Raw genomic sequence first — 22,729 nt, 5'->3', positions numbered from 1 at the left:
AGAATGCAATTTTGTTACCTTCATATACCAAAAACAAATTTAGTGGCTACAAAAAGACAACATTCTGAGTGTGATAGATATGAGTTGGTGTCTCAGGCTTTGTATGAGCATCATGTAGAGCGGACTTTCTTGCCACTATCTGCATAACTACCATGACCTTGTAGTCTTGTCCACAGGGCTCCAGGATATGGTTAACACACGACCCTAAGTGTTATGGCTGAATTGTGTCCCCACAAAATTCATATATTGAAGTCCTCACCCCCAGCACCTCAAAAAGTGACTATATTTGGAGATAGTGTCTTCGATGATTTCATTTATTTATTTGACAGAGATTACAAGTAGGCAGAGAGGCAGGCAGAGAGCAGGCTCCCCACTGAGCAGAGAGTCCAATGCGAGGCTCGATCCCAGGACCCTGAGATCATGACCTGTGCGGAAGGCTGAGGCTTAACCCACTGAGCCACCCAGGCAACCCAGGAGATAGTGTCTTTAAAAAGGTAATTCAAGTAAAATGAGGTCATATGAGTGGGCCTCCTCCAATATTACTGGGATACAAACAGGGAAAAAGAGAAGATCATGTGAGAGACATGGGGAAAAGACACAGCATTGACAAGCCAAGAGGAGAGGCCTCAGGAGAAACTGATCTCACCTACACCTTGATCTTGGACTTTAAGCCTCTGGAACTGTGAGAGAATTAATTTCTATTCTTTAAGCTGGTATTTTGTTAGGGCAGCCCCAGCGAATTAAGTGGGTCACTTAATAACTACAGAATGTACTGGGTGTTAAAATAGTGTTCTGAGAGATATAATGCAAATATTTTGGCAAAATACTGCTATGCTCTAAACACAAGTGTTTCATCCATATTTGGTACCCATGTCAATAAATAAATAAATAAAGTGAAACAGAAGGCAACCCAGGCATATAAAATGGAACCTTAGGAAGAAAAGCTAAAAGGCAATTTGAAACACAATAAGGTTTGATTTAGCTATTGTTTTTTAACTCTGGCACTGGAAACTGGTTTCAGATGTTTCTTCCTCCTGCAGAGAGAATTGGAGGTAAGAAGAAAAGGGAAGTCCAAAGAAATGTAAGTAAGACATAAAGAAACATGTCTGACGAAAAGTAACTTTTTTAAATTGAAATTGAAATTTAATTTAATTTTAATTTTAAAATTTAAAGGGCAGCATTGCTATGTTTTATATGGATACATTAAGAAAATCACATTTGAAGGGCCTTTTAAATATGCAGTAAGCAACACCTTTTCTGAGTCTTTTGGTTACAGAGAGCTACACTGATTCTTCTTTTGAAAGCCCACAACTCTGTTATATAGAACCAAGTTTCTCCCTGTCAAGGGCACATCAGTACCACAGAGATTCTGCACAGTGGGCCCTGCGTACAGAATGACATTCACAGATCTGAGCCCGAGACTTCTGCTCCCTGGGTCACTCCAGCCTGCATGACAAACAAAAGTTGCTCTTGGCTTTTTTTTTTTTAACCAGTAAATGTGGCGATGCCAATACAGCTGCAGAAATGCAGGCTGCGCCCTATTTTGCCTTATGCACTACCAAGAAATTTGCCAGCTCGATTCTGATTCCAAAGTCTTTGCTGTGATGATGCAGCAGATAAAAGACACAGCGTGATTTTCAAACATTGGGCAGGGCCAGCAGTGGGGCCAACTGGAAAAATAATACCGTTTTGAGCCATTTTATTGTTATTGGAAGAAAATACACATAAACTACCAGGCATATGCAATATCCTAATGTATGTTTACTGAGTTTTCACAGAGTCATAGCATCTTAGGGGATCTTAAATATCATTTAGTACAATCTCCCACAGAACAAGAAAATCTTTCCTAAACATCTATGACTCTTTCTTAACGAATTCTTCGCAAATTGGGAGGAACTGCTACTTCTAATCTAGGCTTTTCACTACACACAAAAAAATAAGTAAATAAACTTTTACTAGACTTTGTTTCTGTTGGTCCCAATTTAGTCCCAAGGTTTAGTAGATTAAAAACTAAAGTTTGTGAGTGTGTGCAAAAGGTTATATATGCAAAATGAGTGGCTGAAAAATGGAAGTAAAATGTAAATTGAAGGTGCAGGGTTAAATTTTTCAAATCCAATGAAAACTTGTGATATGGCTGAAATAACAAATAGTAGGCTGATTAGAATGTGGGTAAGTAGCTAAAGAGGGAGGCCACTGTATTGGCTTAAGAGTGTTGAGCCTTGACATTCATCTGCTCAGAAGGGTTGAGATTGGTGTGATATTGCAAGTTTCACAGTTGGTGGGGAAAGTGTAGACCTTGAGCCAAGGATCTGAGAACAAGTGGTTTATTTGGGAGGTGATTCCAGGAAGGATCAGTAGGAGGGTGAGGAAGAGAGAAAGGGAAGAAAAGACAGCTAGTAAGCAATGTGTCATTACAGAGATTACCACTGGAATAGCTGGAACCCAATCCCATAGAGGGAAGGAGGGACTCTGGAAGACAGTACAAAACTAATGTCAAAGAGTTATCCCACCTAAGAAGTGAGGGAGTTGGGGTATTTATACCTGAACTCCTGACAGGTGTGTAAAAATAAATGTTGTCACAGCTGATGGGAAAAGACTAGACAGGCAGTGTCTAGTCTTGAGTAGATCTTGAGTCAAGGACTCAAGTACAACTATTTATTTGGGAGTTGACTGAGAAAGAGGCATAGGGGGACAAGGACATAAGCCAGGGAAGCAGAGGCTGGTCATGGAGTGTTAATTTCCTGGCCCTTCTAGCCTGCCTCTTGCATGGGGCAGAGAGGCCTTCTACAGTTCTGGCAAATCCCATAGACACAGAGGTGAAGATTCCAGGACATGGAAGTTGTCCAGAGGGTGTGTGTGCGCATGCGCACACGTACTCAAAAGCTTGAAGGAAATGGGTGGGCCACCGAGAACTCCTTAAAGTGGTAACTCATTACACAACTTCACATAAATGTGAAGAAAGCTCATCAAGTATCCAATATAGGCGACACACCATTGGAGTTTACAAAGCCATCCAAGATAAAAAGTCACCTTGCCAAGCAGAGAGGGCTGGGCTTCAGGTCCGTCCACCCCTGATGAGCTTGAAAACCTTGCGTGAACTTGGATGGGTATAAAAGAGAAAAAATGTCACCTGTCCTAGTCTCCTGTATCAAGTTATGATGACAAAATGAGATAACATATACAACAATCCTTTGAAAAGTAGAAAGTGCTAAACAGAATACAAGGTATAAAGCACAATGATGTGTGCTCATTTGAAACAAGAATTTTAGTTCATATTTTAGAGAAATTATATTTTTTTTAACTTGAGACTTTCATCAGAAAAACAATGAACAGTAGATAATAGCACATTTAGAATTTTCTCTGGAGTCTCATTCTTTGTTGTTGTTGAAGGAAGATGGCAGCAAAATGTGTTGATGACTCTTTTCTTAGATATAATAAGCTGTTGATGATTTGTGAATCCATCCCTGAGTTATTTGGAAGCCTATCATAGTGCTCCCTGATGACAATTTCATAATCATCTTTGTATCCGTGAACAAAAAGCTGGATTTTCAAAAATAAACAAGGCACAGAAGATAACAAGAGCTTTCCTATTTCCTTTACTTCCCATTTTGTCCTAGAAAAGGAATTTTAAGTAAAAATATTAAAGGTGGTAGAGAGAGGTAGGACTTCCTTCAGCTCCCATATCTGGGCTGTAAAGTGTGTGTTTTAAAGTCCAGGGTTCAGCCTCAATTTTGAACTTTGTTTCCCCATATAGTTTCTAAGATTGGAATTTTCCATTCGTTCTATGTATGGAACATCATAGTAGTCTCAGGGATACTCAGAAACACACTGGAAAGAACTTTAACTTTTCAATTTGTTTTTTATAACCATAGTCACAGGCAGAGATACAAATTTTTTGAGGCCTTACCCTGTGCTTGGCACTGAGCTGAGCACATCACATAGATTCTAACAGTTAGTCTTCCCAACAACTTTTTGGGTTAGATGCTATTTTCATCTCCATTTTATGCATGAAAAAATTGAGCCATAAAACCTATATAATGCTGCCTTCAAGAAGAATCTATGCACTCGCAAGTGACAAAGATAACTTTATGGTTCAGGATTGTGTCATGCTGAAAGGCTCTTTTTTTTTTTTTAGATTTTTAAAAAATGTATTTATTTGTTAGAGAGAGGGAGAGAGAGCACGAGCACAGGCAAGCAGAGTGGTAGGCAGAGGGAAAAACAGGCTCCCTGCCGAGCAAGGAGCCCTGCGTGGGACTCAAATCCCAGGATGGTGGGACCATGACCTGAGCTGAAGGCAGCTGCTTAACCAACTGAGCCACCCAGGCATCCCTGAAAGGTTCTTTAGAACACTCCAGTATCTCTTCACTGAGAAGCATGGCAAGCCAGCTTTCACTCTTAAAAAATAATGACTTCAAACCTTTCTTTTAGAAAGACTGTGGTCATCAGTACAAAAAGGAAACACCTCTCCATCTGTGGCTCTGTAAGTTCTCTGTAAAAAGTGTGAACATTCAGATGTGTACATCTATGCACGTGGTTTTGCACTGAGGGGGTAAGATCAACCAGATAGACACCTGCCATTGCTTATACTGACAAGTGCTTTGCCAGTGCCTAGTGTGTTCCTCTTCCTATTTTTGAACAATCTTGACATCATCCTTCAGACATGAGAAAGCAGAGCAATTCAAAATGCCTTGACTTTAACCTTAGAAAGCTCAAACAGGTGAAAGGCCAATTGCAAACAAGTAACTATCACTGACAATGATGGTCAACATTTAATGAGCACTAAGTCTGCTCAAGACACAGAGTAAAGGGATGCCTGGGTGGCTCAGTTGGTTAAGCGCTGCCTTTAGCTCCGGGCATGATCCCGTGGTCCTGGGATTGAGCCCTGCATCCACTGGGCTCCCTGCTCAGTAGCAAGCCTGCTTCTCCTTCTTCCTCTGCCCTTCCCCCTTGCTCATGTTCTCTCTCTCTCAAAATAAAGTTTAAAAAAAAAAAAAGACACAGAGTAAAGCCCTTGACATGAGTAATCTCAGTGAAACTTCACAACTCCCTTATGTAGGAGGTTTTATTATTATTCCTATTTTACAAAGAGAGAAACCCAGGTTTAGAGAAGTGAATTAACATATGCCAGGTTTAAGATGGAAACACTTTACCTGGAAAGATATCCATTGTGTAGGAAGATCTCATCAAAACACCAAAGTCTGAGATTACCTAATTTTTTTTATTATTTCATATGGCTAGAAATAATTTAAAGCAAGTTTAAAATGACTATACTTGCAGTAGACTTGTACTATATAATTTGTCAAAGACACAAACACAAAAGCATTAATTGGTGGGATTGAAACTTAAAACCATACAAAACTTCTCAAATTATTGACCTGAAAAAAAAACATTCTATTTTGATGTGTGTGTGTGTGTAAAAATGCCAAAATACTATCGATTATTCACAATGACTGTTCTGAGGCAGGAATTCCGAATTTAGGGAACCTTAAGCTGTAGAGCCATCATCTCAGTCTACACCTGTGTGCTTTTGGCCCTCTGTGCTCACAGATGAGAGCACCTGATAGGATTAACCATGGAAACTATACCTTCAAGGGAATTGGAGAAGGAGACATAAAATAAGCCATCTAGTTCTCCCACTCTTCAAAACGCACAATGGTGTAGAAGGTATGGATATAACTGCTGATGTGTTCCTGTGATAGCCACTGTACCTTGATTTCCTTTAACGCTCTGCTCTTCCGGTGGCTGCAGAACATCATCAGGGTGTGGGGTACAGAGTCCGTGGAAGGGCCCCAGGTCAAAGCATTCATGCAGGAGTTGCATGTTCACTCTTGAGCACACACTCATGAACCCAACAGCTACACCTTCCACCTGAAACACCCAAAACATTTCATTACTCTATCAGACTCCAAATGAATTCTCATCACAACACCTCCAGGAGCCTACAGCATGTAGGCGGTTGGTAGCTTGGCAGGCACCTTGAGATATTTAAGGGAGAAGCTCTAGTGTCCAGCACTATGCATAGCACATATAACACACATATAACATGCTCCAAAAATGTCCAGTGAATGACCTCTGTGAACAATCCTAGAAGTGGATACGTAACTTGAAGAAGTTGCTAGAGTTCTGGAGGGAAAGAACATGTGCTCTCTTTGCCCAGACCTGCCCCATACCTTTTGATTATCCCACGGCGAGCCCATCCTTCTTGTCCACTTTCTTCCCCTCTAGCATGCACAGTCTTGGTAAAACCAGCCATGATTCCATCCAACTGACCCTGGATTCAGAGATGTTCATGGTCACCTACTCTTTCAGAATGGAACTTTGATTTTCTTGAATTCATTCATTTATTTGATTGGATGGTCTTATGGGGAAAAGATGTGAGCAAAGAGGTTTGGTGGGGATGTCTGAGCGAAGTAAACTCGCAACACTGGTTCACCATGTGGGTATGATTTACAAATACATCACCTCTTAGGATCGGAAGAGATACCTGGCTCTGAACCTCTTACAACAGTCCCATGATTTTAGGTCTCTGATGAAGGATACACAGGGAGGAAGACACGTGGGACAGAGTGATACAATAAGAAATACATGTTTGGTCTTCATCCTTGGTTTCTGGCACAAAGCCCCTAAAACACTTGTAATTTCCCAAAAGGAACATCTTTTGTTTTTCCTAATAAGCTCCTTTTGGTAATACCTATGTTTATGCTAATGAGGTGACTCCTGGAGAATGGGAGCTGATTGTCAGGGAAACCAAACGTGTGATTAATTAGAGGGTTGGATCTTTCAGCACCTCCCCCTGACCTCTGGAGAGGGGGGAGGGGTTTGAGATTGACTTCAATCACCAATGGCCAATGATACAATGAATCATTAATGGAACCACCATAAAAACCCCTCAACAAGAGAAATCAGGAGTTTCTGGGTTGGCGAACACATGGAGATGCTGGGAGGAAACATGCCCAGAGAGGACATGGAAGTTCAGGGCCCTTTCCCCTGTACCTTGCTATAAGCATCCCTTCCACGTAGCTGTTCCTGAGTTGTATTCTTTATAATAAACCGGCAACAGTAAGTCAAGTGCTTGCCTGAGTTTTGTGAACCATTCTAACAAAGTATTGACCCCAAAGGAGGGGGCTGTGGGAACCTCTGATTCATAGCCATTCAATTAGGAGTACAGGTGACCCCCTGAGACTTATGACTGGCACCTGAAATGGGGGCAGTCTTGAGTGGCCTGAGCCCTTACCCTGAGAGGTCCACACTACCTCCAGGGAGCGACAGCACTGAACTGCAGGACACCCAGTTGGTTTCTAGGGAGCTGAAAATTTGGTCGGTGTAAGCAAAACCCTACACATTTGGTGTCAGAAATGTCAGAAGTTGAGAAAACAAATTATCTTGTAACGAGTAATTAGCAGATCTACAACTATTATTGGTAGGAACAAAGCAACAAAATTTAACTCTATCATAGTCCACACTGACAAATATCTGTGACTGAAATTCTTTATGATGTCCCTTCAATAATTCTGTATGTCATTCTTCCCTGCAAGGAAAGCATTTAAAATTTTAAAAGGGAGCAGCAAAGAATGCCTAGTTTTTTAGGTAACTAATCTCCCTATAGTAATTATTGTGCAATATAATTACTTTTATATATATCATATAACATACATATGTATATGCATATCATCCATATATATATCAAGTTGCTATGTTGTAAACCTTAAATTTATGCAATGTGATACAATTATATTTCACTAAAATTAGAAGAGAGCAAACTAAATTGTGCATAAATAACTCCTCCTGTGAATTATAACAGGGGTTTTAAGCAGATTCTGGTTGATTGATTTGACTGACAGCTCCTGTTAGAAACCAGCATTACTAGGTTCTACTCTTCAAGTATTCAGGCTGCATTTCTTGAGACGACCATTCTGTACAGAAAGCAGAAGAACTCATCATAGGCATTCCCTAACCCCAAGAATGCAGCATCATCCCATAAATGACAGTCAGAGGAAACAGTTAATATTTTAACCTGCTGAAGCACAAAATTAAGCTGCAACAATACTTAGTTTTTTTACATGACACATAGAAAAATTAGGCATTAAAGTATTTGTTCTCAAATGTGTCTTGTAGTTGAAAGTCATTTGTTTTCAAACATAGGTTTGAAAAATAGCTGTGAGACTCCCTTTGTTTTCTCCCTAATACTGGAATACAAGAGGAATTCTTAAAAATTGATTTTTCCATGCATACCCTTTTCTTTAGAGCCCCGGCTCCCCACCCCCACAATGATACTGGCTGTACAAGGTAGGATTTACACAGCTGTTTTATAAAGCCATTGACACTTTAATAAAAGTCCAAAATAAACATTTTAATTTTTTTCCCAAATAACAAGTGATTGTTTGTCTTGTTTGCACTCATGAACAAAGGCTGCGTAGCCACAGTTGTCTGGCTTCTCTGTAATTTTAGGCCCAAGACTCAGCAGACGCTGATTAACCAATCCATCTACCATATGTGCAGAAAGAGACGGCCAGCCTCACTCTCGGCAGGGAAAATTGGCAACCATCTTGGTTCACATGGAGATGTCCTTCTAATCTACAGCCACGCTGGCGCAACGAAACTTTGATGGCCCGAAATACCTTTTGCTGGCTTCACGGCAAGCTGCATGTGCATGGTAAGAATGTATTATTTATAAGACCCCTGTTAGTAATGAGCTATTACACTAATGGCTCATTGTGTTTGGAATTTGATTTCAAATGGCATGGATCACACATTCTGATGAAAATGAGAAAAAACATGTTTTGCCATTAGGAACAAAGATGCAACGCTCTCCAATCCTACAACCTGTTATATTCCCATCATTCATCCTGGGTTGTGACAATTCACAAAAGTTCACAATTATGAACTGCAACAGAGCAAGGACATATTGTGGAAATGTCTCCTTTTTCCTTTGAGTTTCTTTCAAATAACTATTCAGAGTTGAGAACCACCATTCTGAAATATGAATTTGTGGGAGTATTCAAATTCATCTTTGTGTATGTGTGTGTTTTCTGGAAAAACAGAGTCAGCAAACCTTCTTTACTTGAATAATCAAAAGGCATCGATTGTTGACTGTTGTCTGACAGAGCTAACTATCCACCACAAAGGTGTCTTCTGTTCTCTTCGACTAAGAGAGCAAAACTGAAAGTTTTGCTTTTTGTTTTTCTTCTTCCTATGAGGATATATATTAGGATACATTAAGCTCTGGTTGCTAGAAATCCCTACATGCGTGGCCGTATTGTCACACACAGGTCCATCGAGAGACATGTGTGCCCTGTATCATTTGCGCTTCCTTCTAAAAAGCCCTATAGTCACTCACCCCTTTTGGTTGACCATACTCAACAATGAGGGGGCCTTTATTGTGACCACTGCCAGCTTTGATCCCCTCTGCTTCATGCCATTGGCAGGGCTGAGTTGGCAGGCTCTGCCCACCCGCAGGTCAGTGTGTCTATTCGGACCACTGCTGCCCATGCTGTGGATGATGCCAGAGCAGACGCTCTGCCCATCTGTCTCTAGGAGCCACCCTTGGCCTCCAACCACCCTTCCCCAAAATCTCAGTTTGGAGTAAACACCAGACGTCAAGGTAAGCCAGGATAAAGTTATGAGAAGTAATTTCGGCAGCACAGTGATAACTCAAAACTCCTCCCAAGTAGCTATCAAGCCAAAGAAAGTCTGCACAGTTAAAAACCTTTAACTAGTCAAGAGTTTCCTACTTGGCACAGGCAAAGGTCCCAGGCATTCTATGCGGATGGCCTGTAACTACCAGGGGCCAGTGTGGGAAGAGACAGATTTGACGCACTCTGTTCTGTGATCTCTGGTCAGCGTCAGTCACCTGTAAGCACGGTGTGTTGCCCGTAAATGCTTCATCAGCAACTGCGGGGAAAGCCCTGATTTAGTAATTTGCCAATCTCTGTGGTGTAAATATTCCCATTGTGGCCAATTTTAAGCTACCAAAGTGATGTTACTGAACAGGGAGTTGGGAAGGGATGCCCAGTAGCCACTATTATATAGTAGACGATAGACATAAATAATCTCAAGGGCAAAGATAATAATAAAATAATTAGGAAGTGATGAATGTTGAGTATTAACTTTGTTTTTTAGTATGGCTGTGCTGCAAGTTTATATAATTTAATTTTTAACCCAAGGCTGTTTAACAACCAGCTTGCAAGGTTCCTGAGGATTGAACATTCTGTGAGGCAGAATGAGCTAGTTCCTGCACACCACTGCTTACAGGGCTAGCCAAGGCAAGTCCAGTGGTTGGGAGAAGGGTTCAGGAGGCAGGTGGGAGGGGAGTGACAGTACTGATCTTGTACTCAAAAAGGCTTAAGACACCAGATTAAAAAAAAGCAAAAAACCCAAAACAACAACAACAAAAAAAAGACACCAGATATAGTTCAGTAGAAACTGGAGATGTGCTCCCATGTCCTGGACTGGCTTCCTTCCTGTTAAGGGTGGCCCCCTTCTGCCCTTCCATTTAAAGATCAAGGTCCAGAGTCCATGGTCGCTTCTGCACAGAATGGGAAGCGTCTGATATATGAGGTAACATGGCCTCTCATAAATTGGGCCGGACTCCATTTACCTCTTTAGAAACACCAAAGGATCCTTGCAGAGTTGGAATCACAATTTTCAGCCTGCAACTTTCCTCTGATGTTACATACACTGAAAATGTGTAACATGTGACTGGAAAGGAAAATACGTGGAGGTAATCACTGCAGCTGTTTTTTATAACACTAACATAAGTGATATGGGTTGAAACGGGCACCTTAAAATGAAAGTATTAAAAGCATCCTTCAGAGTGACATCAGCGTCATGATGGCATAAAGATGTCCATCGTTGTTGTCCCCGAGCTCAACAGTAAACATCTGGCATCCAGCCATGAACAAAAGAGCCTCTGCAGGAGCTGTGGCATGCAGCACCATACACCAAGGGATCTGGAAGAGTTTTGACCACTGAGCGTGAGGAAATAGGCAGACACACTTCGATCTTGACTATGAACTGGCTCTAGCCTGTCTTGGCCATGGTACAGAGGCCCTTGGAGAATATAGACTTAGATAGTCATTTGCAGAGGAAAGAGTCTTTGTAAAAAGTATAGTTTCCAGAGAAGTTCCAAGACTCCACCGGAGCAAAAATTATGAGTTTGGATTCACTGAAATGAATAAGAGGAACAGTCTGGCTTTACCCGTCTCACACATCCCCAGGGAGGCACAGCTTAGGGGCAAAAAAGATCTTTCTTGGCCCATGATTTATCCAATGGGAAAAAGGGAGAGTGTGTGAGTGTGAGTGAGCACCTAGCTACCACAGCTGTGTGGGATTCTTCCAAAGAGGCCCATTTCTCTTTTACTTCAATGAGAGTACTTAATTGGGAGCTCTATGACAAGGGGTGCAGAAAGAGGCTAGGGAGAGCAGCAAATAGTACTCTTGGAGGGCAATAAAGGGACCTGGTTCCTAACTGCATTGTGGATTGCATCAGAAGCCTGTCCACAAATGGCTAGGAATATCTTGCCCATGAAACCCCTCAACTGGCCCACAAGAACTCCCAGCAACCTGTGTGCCTTACCCACACATCATCCCACCCTGTGGCCAGCTCCTATGCACACTCCCAACAGCACCACAAGCAGGCTTTAGCAGATGGTTAGTGAGGACTGCAGAAAATCAGTCTGTGACCAGAGAGAGAATACAAACTTGAGCAGCTATCTCTGGGGAAATAAAAGAGGCTGTCAGCACTTGGCCTGGTGTTTTGTAAGAGTCAGAAAATGCATATGAGCTTAAAAAGTCTGCCACAAGAGGAAGCAAGAAAAGTGGAGCCAATTTATCCATGGAATGTCTGAGAACTCTTCAGGATCTCTAGCAGGGCTGACAAAGATATATCTCCTCTGAATAAAGTAAAGACTGGAGGAGGTAGCTGCTACTTCAAATGTGAAGACAGTAATGAAGAACTCCTAGAAACATGAGAAAATCAAAAGAATGCCATAATTTCCTGGTAACCAAACCCAAAGACATTGAGACTTTTAAGTTACCAGATAAAGAATTCAAGATGACAGGGGCGTCTTCTCAGTCAGTTAAGTGACTGACTCTTGACCTTGGCTCAGGTCATGATCTCAGGGTTGTGAGATCAAGCCCCATGTTGGGCTCCATGCTAGGCATGGGGCCTGCTTGGGATTCTCTCTCTCTCTCTGCCCCTCCCCCACCACTCATGTTCTCTCTCTCTCAGGAAAAAAGAAAGAAAAGAAAAGAAAGAAAAGGAAAGGAAAAGAAAAGAAAAAAAAAAAAGAAAGGAAAACAAAGACCCAGCTATTTGCTGCCTAAAAGAGACTCACTTTAGGTTTAAGGAAACACATAGGCTCAAAGTGAAGAGAAGGAAAAAGATATTCCATGCAAGTGGAAGCCAAAAAAGACTTTAAGCCAAAAATAGAAACAAGAGACAAAGAAGGTCATTATATTAATGATAAATGGGTCAATTTGTCAAGAATATATAATAATCATAAATATATATAGACTCAATCTCAGACCACCTAAATATAACAAGCAAATACTAAAAGATATGAAGGGAGAAATAGATAATACAATAATAGTAAGGGACTTCAACCCACTTTCAACAATGGATAGAACATCCAAAGCAGAAAATCTACAAGGAAATCTTGGGCTTGAACAGTAATTTAGACCAATGGACCTAACAGACACACATAGAACATGCCATCCAATGGCAGCAGACTACACATTCTTCGCCAGCATACACAGAACAATCTCCAGGATAGATCATATATTAGGCCACAAAACAAGTCTTAGCATGGGACGCCTGGGTGGCTCAGTTGGTTAAGCAGCTGCCTTCGGCTCAGGTCATGATCCCAGCGTGCTGGGATCGAGTCCCACATCAGGCTCCTTGTTCAGCGGGAAGCCTGCTTCTCCCCCTGCCATTCTGTCTGCCTGTGCTCGCTCTCTCCCCCTCTCTCTCTCTGATAAATAAATAAAATAAAATAAAAAAAGTCTTAGCAAATTTAAGAAGACTGGAATCATACCAAGTATCTTTTATATGTTCTAAAACAAAAAATCAGTAACAGTAGGGAACCTGGACAATTCACAAATATGTGGAAAGTATAAAAAAAAAAGTTCCAAAGAAGAAATAAAAAAGGAAATTAAAAAAATATCTTCAAACAAACATTAATGGAAAGACAAAATACCAAAACTTATGGGATGTTGAAAATGCAGTTCTACAGCTAAATATATGGGACAGGGAAAAAATTAAAAAAAGGAGAGAAGGAAACAAACCATATGATACTCTTAATGATAGAGAAGAAACTGAGGGTTGATGGAGGGATGTGGGTGGGGGATGGGTTAGATGGATGATGGGTATTAAGAAGGGCATTTGTTGTGATGAGCACTGGGTGTTGTATGTAAGTGAGGAATCACTGAATTCTATTCCTGAAACCAATATTGTATTTTTGTTAACTAAAATTAAAATTAAAAAGAAAAAGAAAAAGCATTTCTAGGAAGTAAATGTATAGCAATAAATGCCTACATTAAGAAAAAAAGATCTAAAATAAATCTACAACTAAATTTACATTTTAAGGAACTTGGAAAACGAGATGAAATTAAGCCCAAAGTTAGCAGAAGGTAGGAAATACAAAGATCAGAGCAGAAATAAATGAAATAGAAAAACAGTACAAAATTTCAATGAGTTGATTTTTATAAAGACAAACAAAATTGATAAACCTTTACCTAGACTAAGAAAAAAAGAGAGAAGATTCAAAATCAGAAATGAAAGAGAAGACACTGCAACTGGTAATACAGAAATATAAAGGATCATAAAAGACTACTATGAACAAATGTATGGCAACAAATTGAACAACCTAAAATAAATGGATCAATTCCTAGAAAAATACAACCTACCTAGACAGAAACATGAAGAAATAGAGAATATGAACAGATGAATAACAAGTAAAGAGATTGAATCAGCAATCAAAAACCTCCTGCCAAAGAAAAGCCCCAGACCAGATGGTTTCACTGGTAAATTCTACCAAATATTTAAAGAAGAATTGACACCAATACTTCTCAAACTTTCCTAAAAAATTGAATATTTTATGAGGCCAGCATTAGTCTGATACCAAAGGGTATTACAAGAAAACTATAGACCAATATCCCTGACAAATACAGACACAAAATTCTCAATAAAATATTAGCAAAGTGAATTCAACAGCACATTAAAAGGATCATACACCATGATCAAGCAGGATTTATCCCTGTGATGCAAGGATGGTTTAATATACACAAATCAATAGAAATGATACATTAATAGAAAAATAAAAATCATATCATCTCAAAAGATGCAGAGAAAGCATTTGACAATGTCACATCCCTTCATGAGAAGAATGCTCAATAAATATAGTAGAAAAATATTTTACTTGAATAAGGGCATTTATGACAAGCCCATAGCACATCATACTCAACAGTGAATGGTTGAAAGATTTCCTTCTAAGATCAGCAAAAGGACAAGGGTACCTACTCTCACCCCTCCTATTCAACATAGGACTGTAAGTCTTAGCCAGAGAAATCAGTCAAGAAAAAGAAAAAAAAATCTTCAGAAAGGAAGCAGTAAAGTAGTAGTAAGTAAAATAGTAGAACTGTCTTTGTTTGGAAAATGATATATGATCTTATATATAGAAAATCTTAAGAACTCCACCAAAAAACTGTTAGAACTGATAAATGAATTCAGTAAAGTGGCACAATATGAAACCAATGCACAGAAATCAATTGCATTTCTATACATCAACAATGAAATACCTGAAAAAGAAATAAAGAAAACAATCCCATTCACGATAGTATCAAAAACAATAAGATTAGAAGAATTAACATTGTTAAAATGTTCATATTACCTAAAGCCATCTCTAGAGTCACTACAATCCCTATCAAAATGCCGATGGCATTTTTCACAAAAATAGAACAAACTACCCTAAAATTTGTATAGAACCCTAGAAGACACCAAAAGAACAAAACTAGAGGGACACCTGGGTGGCTCAGTCAGTTAAGTGACCAACCCTTGATTTCGCCTCAAGTCTTGAGCTCCAGGTCATGAGATCCAGCCCCATGTTGTCTCCACACGTGGCACTGAGTCTGCTTCAGATTCTCTCTCCCACTCCCTGCTCCTTCCACCTGCATGTGCTCTCTGTCTCTCTCAAATAAATAAATAAGTAGATCTTCAAAAATTAAAATAAATAAATCTTTAAAAAAAAAAAGAAAGCTGGTTTCAAATCATATTACAAGGCTATAATAATCAAAACAGTACAGTACTAAGATAAAAGCAGACACAGAAACCAGTGGAACAGAATCAGGAGCCCAGAAATAAACACCCATATATAAGCAACTAATATTTAACAAGGAAACCAAGAATACTCAATGGGGAAATGACCCTCTCTTCAATAAACAGTATTGGGAAAACTGATAGCCACATGCAGAAGACTGAAATTGGACTCCATCTCACACCACTCACAAAAATTAACTCAAAATAGATTAAAGACTTAAACATAAGACCTGAAACTGTATGACTCCTGGAAGATGTAGGGAAGAAGCTCCTTGACATTGTTCTTGGCAACAATTTTTTTGATCTGACACCAAAACTACACTAACCAACAAAAGCAAAAATTAGTAAGATGACACCAAATTTGGCAAACTCTTGGCAACAATTTTTTTGATCTGACACCAAAACTACACTAACCAACAAAAGCAAAAATTAGTAAGATGACACCAAACTAAAGGCAATCTGCACAGTGAGAGAAAGTATTTGTAAACCAGATGCTGAAATATTAGATAGGGGGTTGATAACCGAAATGCATAAACTTCCCTACAACTCAATAGGAAAAAAAAGATCCAATTTAAAAATGGACAGAGAATCTGAATAGATCTTTTTTTTTTCCAAAGAATACATACAACAGGTACAACAGGTACATTAAAAGATGCTCAACTTCACTAATCATGAGGAGATGAAAATCAATGCCACAATGAGATATTTCCTTATATCTACTAGAATGGTTACCATTACAAAAAAAAGAGATAACAAGCATTGGCAAGATGGTGGAGAAAAAGTAACACTCATGAGGCCCACAGCTGACTCAGTTGGTAGGGCATACAATTCTTAATTCTTAAAAAAAAAAAAAAAAAGTAACCCTCATGCACTGTTCATAGGGATGTAATTTGCTACAGCCAGTATGGAAAACAGTATGGAGGTTTCCCAAAATATTAAAAATAGAACTGCCATATAACCTAGCAATACTACTTTTAGTTGTATATCCAACTTTTAGTTGTATTCAAACAGACATTTGCTCTCCCATTTTCATGGTAGCATTATTCACATATGGAAAGATATGGAAACAAGTGTCTTTCAACAGATGAATGAATTAAAAGATATGCATACAATGGAATATTATTCAGCCATGAGAAAAGAAGGAAATCTTGCTATTTGCAACAACATGGGTGGTCTGTGATGGCATTATGCTAAGCTTAAGTCACAGAAGGGCAAATACTATATGATATCACTTATATGTGGAATCTGAAAAAGAACACATAGAAACAGTAAAATTATAGATACCAGGGATTGGGAGGTGAGTGAAAGGGGTAGGGGGGGTTTGTCAAAGGGCACATACTACCAGTTGTAAGATGAATAAGTTCTGGGGATCTAATGTACAGCATGGTGATTTTAGTTAACAATATCGAATTAGATATTTGAAAGTTGCTAAAAGAATGAATCTTAAACATTCTCACCACAAAAAGGTACTGGTAATTATGTGATGCAGTGAAGGTGCTAGCTAATGCTATAGTGTGATCATTTTACATTATATAAATGTAACATATCAACATTGTGTACGCCTTAAACTTACATAATCATGTATGTTAATTACATCTCAATACAGCTGGGACAAATAAATAAAAGCCTTCTCTAAAAAAACAAAGGCCTGACTAAACTGGACTGTCCCTTTTGGTCATTAAAAGGCCTGACTGGGGTCTGCATGAGTCATTACTTCTCAGTAGTTTTGTCTCATCATGTAAAGACATAGTCTTCAAAATGTTGCTACTGGGCCCAAATATTCCTTGACTTTTCCTTTTTTCATTAGCCTGAAGGTAGAGGTCAAATGAAAACATACGGAAGTCCTTAAAGGAGAATGCAAAAACCTAAAAATGAAAAATAAAACCCTTTCAATGGTGAAGAAACAAATATTATGGATAGGATCTCAGAATCTAATATTTAGGGCCGGTTCTCACCTTAAGAAACTAATGACTTTATCTCTCTAAGGTCATCCTGTCCTTCACATTTTTGTTGTCCAGCATGTAGATAACTGTTTCACCACTTGGACTGCACACTGGGACCATATGAGGAGTGTTTTAGAAATGCTGATTACGTCTCACCATGAACAACTGATCTACTTGATCTAAGTATATCCCAGCATCAGGACTTTTAATTGAGATATAATTCACCTACCATAAAAATAAACCTTTAAAGAGTATACAATTCAGTAGCTTTAATATACTCATAAAGATAGATACCTTCAACCACTAATTCCAAAAAGTTTTTGTCCCCTGACCCCCCATAAAAACCCCATACCCTTTATTAATTATTCCCCATCCACCTCTTTCTCCAGCCACTGATCTATTTTCTGTTTCTATGAACTTGTTCTTCCTAGGCTTTCATATAAATAGAATCATACAATACGTGGTCTTTGAAGTCTGGATGCATTTCACCTGGCATAATGTTTTCAAGGTTCAAACATGTTGTAGCATGCATAGTCTTTCGTTCCCTTTTATCTCCTAATAATATTTCATTGTGTGGCTATACCACCTTTTTGTTTATTCATTCAACAGATGGACATTTGGGTCGTTTCCACTTTTTGGCTATTACAAATAATGCTGCTATGAATGTTTGTGTACATGTCTTTGGTGGACTTGTATTTTTAATTTAGGAGTGGAACTGCTGGGTTAAATGGTAATTTTATGTTCCAGTTTTTGAGAAAATGCCAGATTGTTTTCTAAAGTGGCTGTGCCATATTAAAATCCCACCTTTAGTCTATGAAGGTTCCTTCCACTTTCTCCACATCCTCACCAACACTTGTTATCATCCCTCTCTTTTATTACAACCATCCTAGCAAGTGTGAAGTGGTATCTCATTGTGGTGTTGGTTTGTATTTTCCTGATGACTAATGGTGTTGAGCATCATTTCATGAGCTTATTGGCTATTTGTATACCTTTTTTGGAGAAATGTCTATTCAAATCCTTTGTCCACATTTCATTTAGATCCTTTTTCTCTTTATTACTATATGAGTTCATTATACATTCTGGATACAAGTTTGTTGGCATGGGGATAGTCTAAAAGTCTCCCAGGTGGTTCTCCTACAAACTGAGCTTGGGAACCACTGATGTAGAACCAAGCCTCAAACAGATCATGTTATCAGAATAAAAGAACTTTTGATTCCAAGTTTCCCAAGAAAAGCAATATTCTTTGAATAGCTCTTACAGTTTTCTCAAATAGAGAAATCAGTGTATGAAGAATCCCTGAATGATCATCCTAGAAGTAAAACTGCTGAATTCCACCTTTAAGTACTTTTCAATAAACTGGCACAAAGCAAAGGTCAAATATCCACTTGAAAAACAAAAACAAAACCAAAACAAACTAATTTGTGGTCATCTTTGCCTGAACCTTGGGATTCTATGAAGTATTCACATATAGGGCTGGGTACCCAAGGGTTCTATCCATGTTTATTGATTATTATGATATGCAAAAGGTAACACAAAAATTCATTCAAAATAAGATTTTGCTGTCAAAACAATCTTCATTCCAAGCTTATATAAACCTCTTTTAAAGGCCTTTACAGAAGCTGCCTCTATATTTCTCATGTGATGCAAAGAGAACATCTTCACTCACAGTTCAATTGCTTTCTTTTCTTGATTACTAAAATCATCAACAAAAGGCTGCCCTTGTGAGAGTCCTGTATATAAGTCAACAGTGAGCCATTTGGAGGAGAGCGTCAATCCTTTAAAACTGAGTGCACAAATGTGGTTCCTGAACCAGCAGCATCAATATCACCCAAGAACTAGTGAAAAATGCACATTCTCAGGCCTATCCCAGACTTACAAGATCACACGGAGGGTGGGTCCCAGGAATCTGTATTCTAATCACCCCAAGAAGTCATTTCAACATATGCTCAAGTTTGAGTACTTATTTCTTTAAAATCTTTTCCTCGCATTTCTTATATACACACAAAGCAGATGCCATGGGTCATGGCCCTATCCTTCCTAAAGATGAACAGTCACCACACATTTCCCTGATTACCCTAAGGCACCAAGTCTCAATTTTTTTTTATTTCCAGTCAGACAATTTCTCCATACCACTGAGCAGATGCTGTGAATATCCCTAGTGCAGCATTTTCAACCCTTAAGAATGCCCAAAGCTTCAGACGGAGTAGGGAATGAGGTAGAATGCCTTCCCGGTATTTTTCAGGAAGGCCTATTTCAGCACACTTCAACCAACACAAAGGGTTAAAGATACCTCTGCACACTGATATTCAGCTATCAGAACTGGGATCGAATCCTCATTATCAAATCTTGTGGGGACAGAGGCAGGGAAGGAAGCCACAGCTAGTTAAAATTCTGTGAGGGAGGAGTGTCCCTGTGAATGCTCTGGGGGCAGGGCAAGGATGAGTGACCACCTCAAGAGTTGCAGAGTTGCCCACAGTGGCTGCCTCTGGGGCCAGGTCAGCCTGCTTGCTGCTTTGAGCTGAGACACACTAAAGCTAGCTATCTTGCCAGCTCTCACCTGGGTCTCTTCTCCCCTCCTCCCTTGGGTGTAGGTGGACCCCAGGGTCTACAGCTGTCAAACCAGAGAGGGCAGGTTCCATCTTTCTTTACTGCCATCCCCACCTCCCATCTCAGTAAAGCCTTCCCGGATGGATGCTGTGGAATTAGGACCCTTGTGAAGCATGTTCTGAAACAGTGGTCACAACTACCATGCTAGCAAAGGCCACACTGATATAAACTGACCCTCCTTCAGGGGCAGGAGGGTTGCGAACCCCCAAGGCACACAGGGAATGGTGATGGGCTCGAGGGTACCTACCTGCACTGTCTACAGCAGCAGCTGCTCCAAAGGGCCAACTCACTGGGGTCCAACAGCAGGCCTTCCAATTTTTCCAGAGAAGCTAGATGTTCCAGTTGTTACATACACCCTCCTAATTTTGAAATACTGGCCACTCATACAACGAAATTTAATCATCTACACCCTAAATCAAATCATGAGAAAACGAGAGACAACTCCAAATTGAGACACACTGCACAAAATGACAGACCTGCGCTCTTCAAAACTATCATTGTCCTGAAAAACAAAGAGACTGGGGAGTTGTTCCGATTACAGGGGACTGAAGACACAGGGCACCTGAGTGCAGCAGATGATGAGGAATCACTTCTGCTGAAAAGGACTGTGAATACAATCGGAGTAAGGTCTGTAGTTAGAATAATGGGGTGCTCCACCTGAACGTGGTACCACAGTTACGTCAGAGGACATTCTTGTTTTTAGGAAATACACACTGAAGTATTTAGTGGTGAAGGGGGCGTAGCATCCACAGCTCATTCTATTTTTTTTTTAAACGATTTTATTTATTTATTTTACAGAGAGAGAGATCACAAGTAGGCAGAGGGTGAGAGAGAGAGAGGAGGAAGCAGGCTCCCTGCCGAGCAGAGAGCCTGATGTGGGACTCAATCCCAGGACTCTGGGATCATGACCCGAGCCGAAGGCAGAGGCCCAACCCACTAAGCCACCCAGGAGCCCCACAATCATTCTTGAATGTTTCAGAAAAATATATAATAGTTCTAATATATATATATAGATAGATAGATAGATATATCTAATATATCTAATATATATATATATATATATATATATATATATATATTACAGTGTACATACATTTATGTTACCAGGTAACATAAGTAATATAAATATATATGTTTATATATAAAAACAGACAAATATAGAGAGAAAAAGCAAGCAAAGAGAATGAAAAATAAAGCAAATATGTTCAAATGTTACCATTTTGAGAATTGGTGCCTAGAAGTTTTCTTTCTTTTTTTTGTCTTTCTTTTTATTTATTTATTTATTTATTTATTTTTTTAAAAATATTTTATTTTTATTTATTTGACAGAGAGAGATCACAAGTAGGCAGAGAGGCAGGCAGAGAGAGGAAGGAAAGCAGGCTCCCTGCTGAGCAAAGAGCCCGATGCGGGGCTCGATCCCAGGACCCTGAGATCATGACCTGAGCTGAAGGCAGAGGCTTTAACCCACTGAGCCACTCAGGCGCCCCTCTTTTTTTTTTATTAACATATAATGTATTATTTGCTTCAGGGGTACAGGTCTGTGATTCATCAGTCTTACACAATTCACAGCGCTCACCATAACACATACCCTCTCTAATGTCCATCACCCAGCCAACCTATTTCTCTTACCTCCTCTACTCTATGAACCCTCAGTTTGTTTCCTGAAATTAAAAGTCTCATGGTTTGTCTCTAGAAGATTTCTGTAAGTGTGAAATTTTGGTAAAACAAAAGAAGAATTATTTTCCAAGTCAGACAAAATCCATGTGCCAGCAGGATGCTGGTCTGTGGTCTCTGGGATCCTGGGGGGGGTCTCAGAAATTCCCCCAGGTGCCCTCAAGAATCTCTTCCTTTCACCCCAACTTCCATCCCTACCTTCAGGGGCAGGGCACAGAGTCCACAGCAGCCTAGTCTCTGGAAGCATCTCACAAAAACCTATAAACCTAAAGCCAGGTCACATGGGGAAGGATGTCACCACTATGAAGGGGCCCCGGCAAGCCAGCTGGAAGGGCTTCAGGAAACAGGGAGGGGATGGCAGCTCTGGAGGAGCTGAGCAAAAACCAGGAAAAATGTTGCTTGTTTCTTTCATTTCCCTCACTAAGTGCATCCCCAGGCAGATTAATCACCAACCTCACACACGATGGCATGATTCTCTTCATCTTGGGCCTCTATCAGTTCAGCCAGGAAGTACTCGCCGTAAGTTTCCTTAAGAAGCATGTCATGGCGCAGAAAGATTGGCATGAGGTCATCATGATCTTCTACCCTGTTTAATGCGAAGGCTTCATTAGGTTGGGTCTTCCTTCCTTCAGCGGAGCACCTATTACGTGCCGGAGCCCATTCTAAATGCCAGGGACACAGCAACACACAACATGAAGTTGCCCTCAAATAGGAGAAACAGAATGACATTATGACATCCCTTCAAACATTTCAAATAGGGGTAAGAGCTCTGGGTTGGAGTGACAGGGTCAAGTGATCAGGGAAGACCTCTCTGAGGAAGAACATCTGAGCTGAGACCTGGATGAAGAGAAGGGCAGAGAGTTATGTCAAGAGACGTGGGGGTAGACAATTCCAGGCAAAGGGAACACATTCACTTACTTGGATATAGAATATAAGGCAGTATTTGTCACGAGACAGGACAAAAAGCTGGGGACAGCATGTCCCAATTGTGTTTCAAGGAGCACTACTTCCATGACCTTGTCCTCAGCATCCCCTTCCTCCCCCAAAAAGAATTCCACTGTCTAAAGACAATTTCTTATTATCGGTTCCTCTGGAGTGACACAGTTATGTATTAAAGACTGAGAAGTACCAGCATAAAGAATATTTAAAGAATATTTAACCTTATTTATGCATTTACCCAGCTCTGGCCCAT

The 22,729-nt window shown here is 39.9% G+C and overlaps 1 protein-coding gene across 5 annotated transcripts in view; it reads right to left on the bottom strand.

The window, feature by feature from the left end:
- CFAP61 (cilia and flagella associated protein 61) overlaps positions 1-22,729 on the bottom strand; it is a 296,197-nt gene that overhangs the window by 231,026 nt on the left and 42,442 nt on the right. For 4 of the 5 annotated variants that reach the window (XM_059134156.1, XM_059134153.1, XM_059134154.1 and 1 more), the window contains 2 exons: positions 21,991-22,123; positions 5,709-5,868 (listed from right to left, as the gene is read on the bottom strand). In XM_059134156.1, the coding sequence (XP_058990139.1) occupies positions 5,709-5,868; positions 21,991-22,123 (293 nt within the window). Of the gene's footprint in view, positions 1-5,708; positions 5,869-6,170; positions 6,272-21,990; positions 22,124-22,729 lie in introns of those variants that run through there. The other variant, XM_059134157.1, reaches the window with a different exon arrangement.

The sequence above is a fragment of the Mustela lutreola genome, chromosome 9, assembly GCF_030435805.1.
Source record: "Mustela lutreola isolate mMusLut2 chromosome 9, mMusLut2.pri, whole genome shotgun sequence".
Lineage (NCBI taxonomy): Eukaryota > Metazoa > Chordata > Mammalia > Carnivora > Mustelidae > Mustela > Mustela lutreola.
This window is presented reverse-complemented; position numbering and strand designations above follow the sequence as displayed.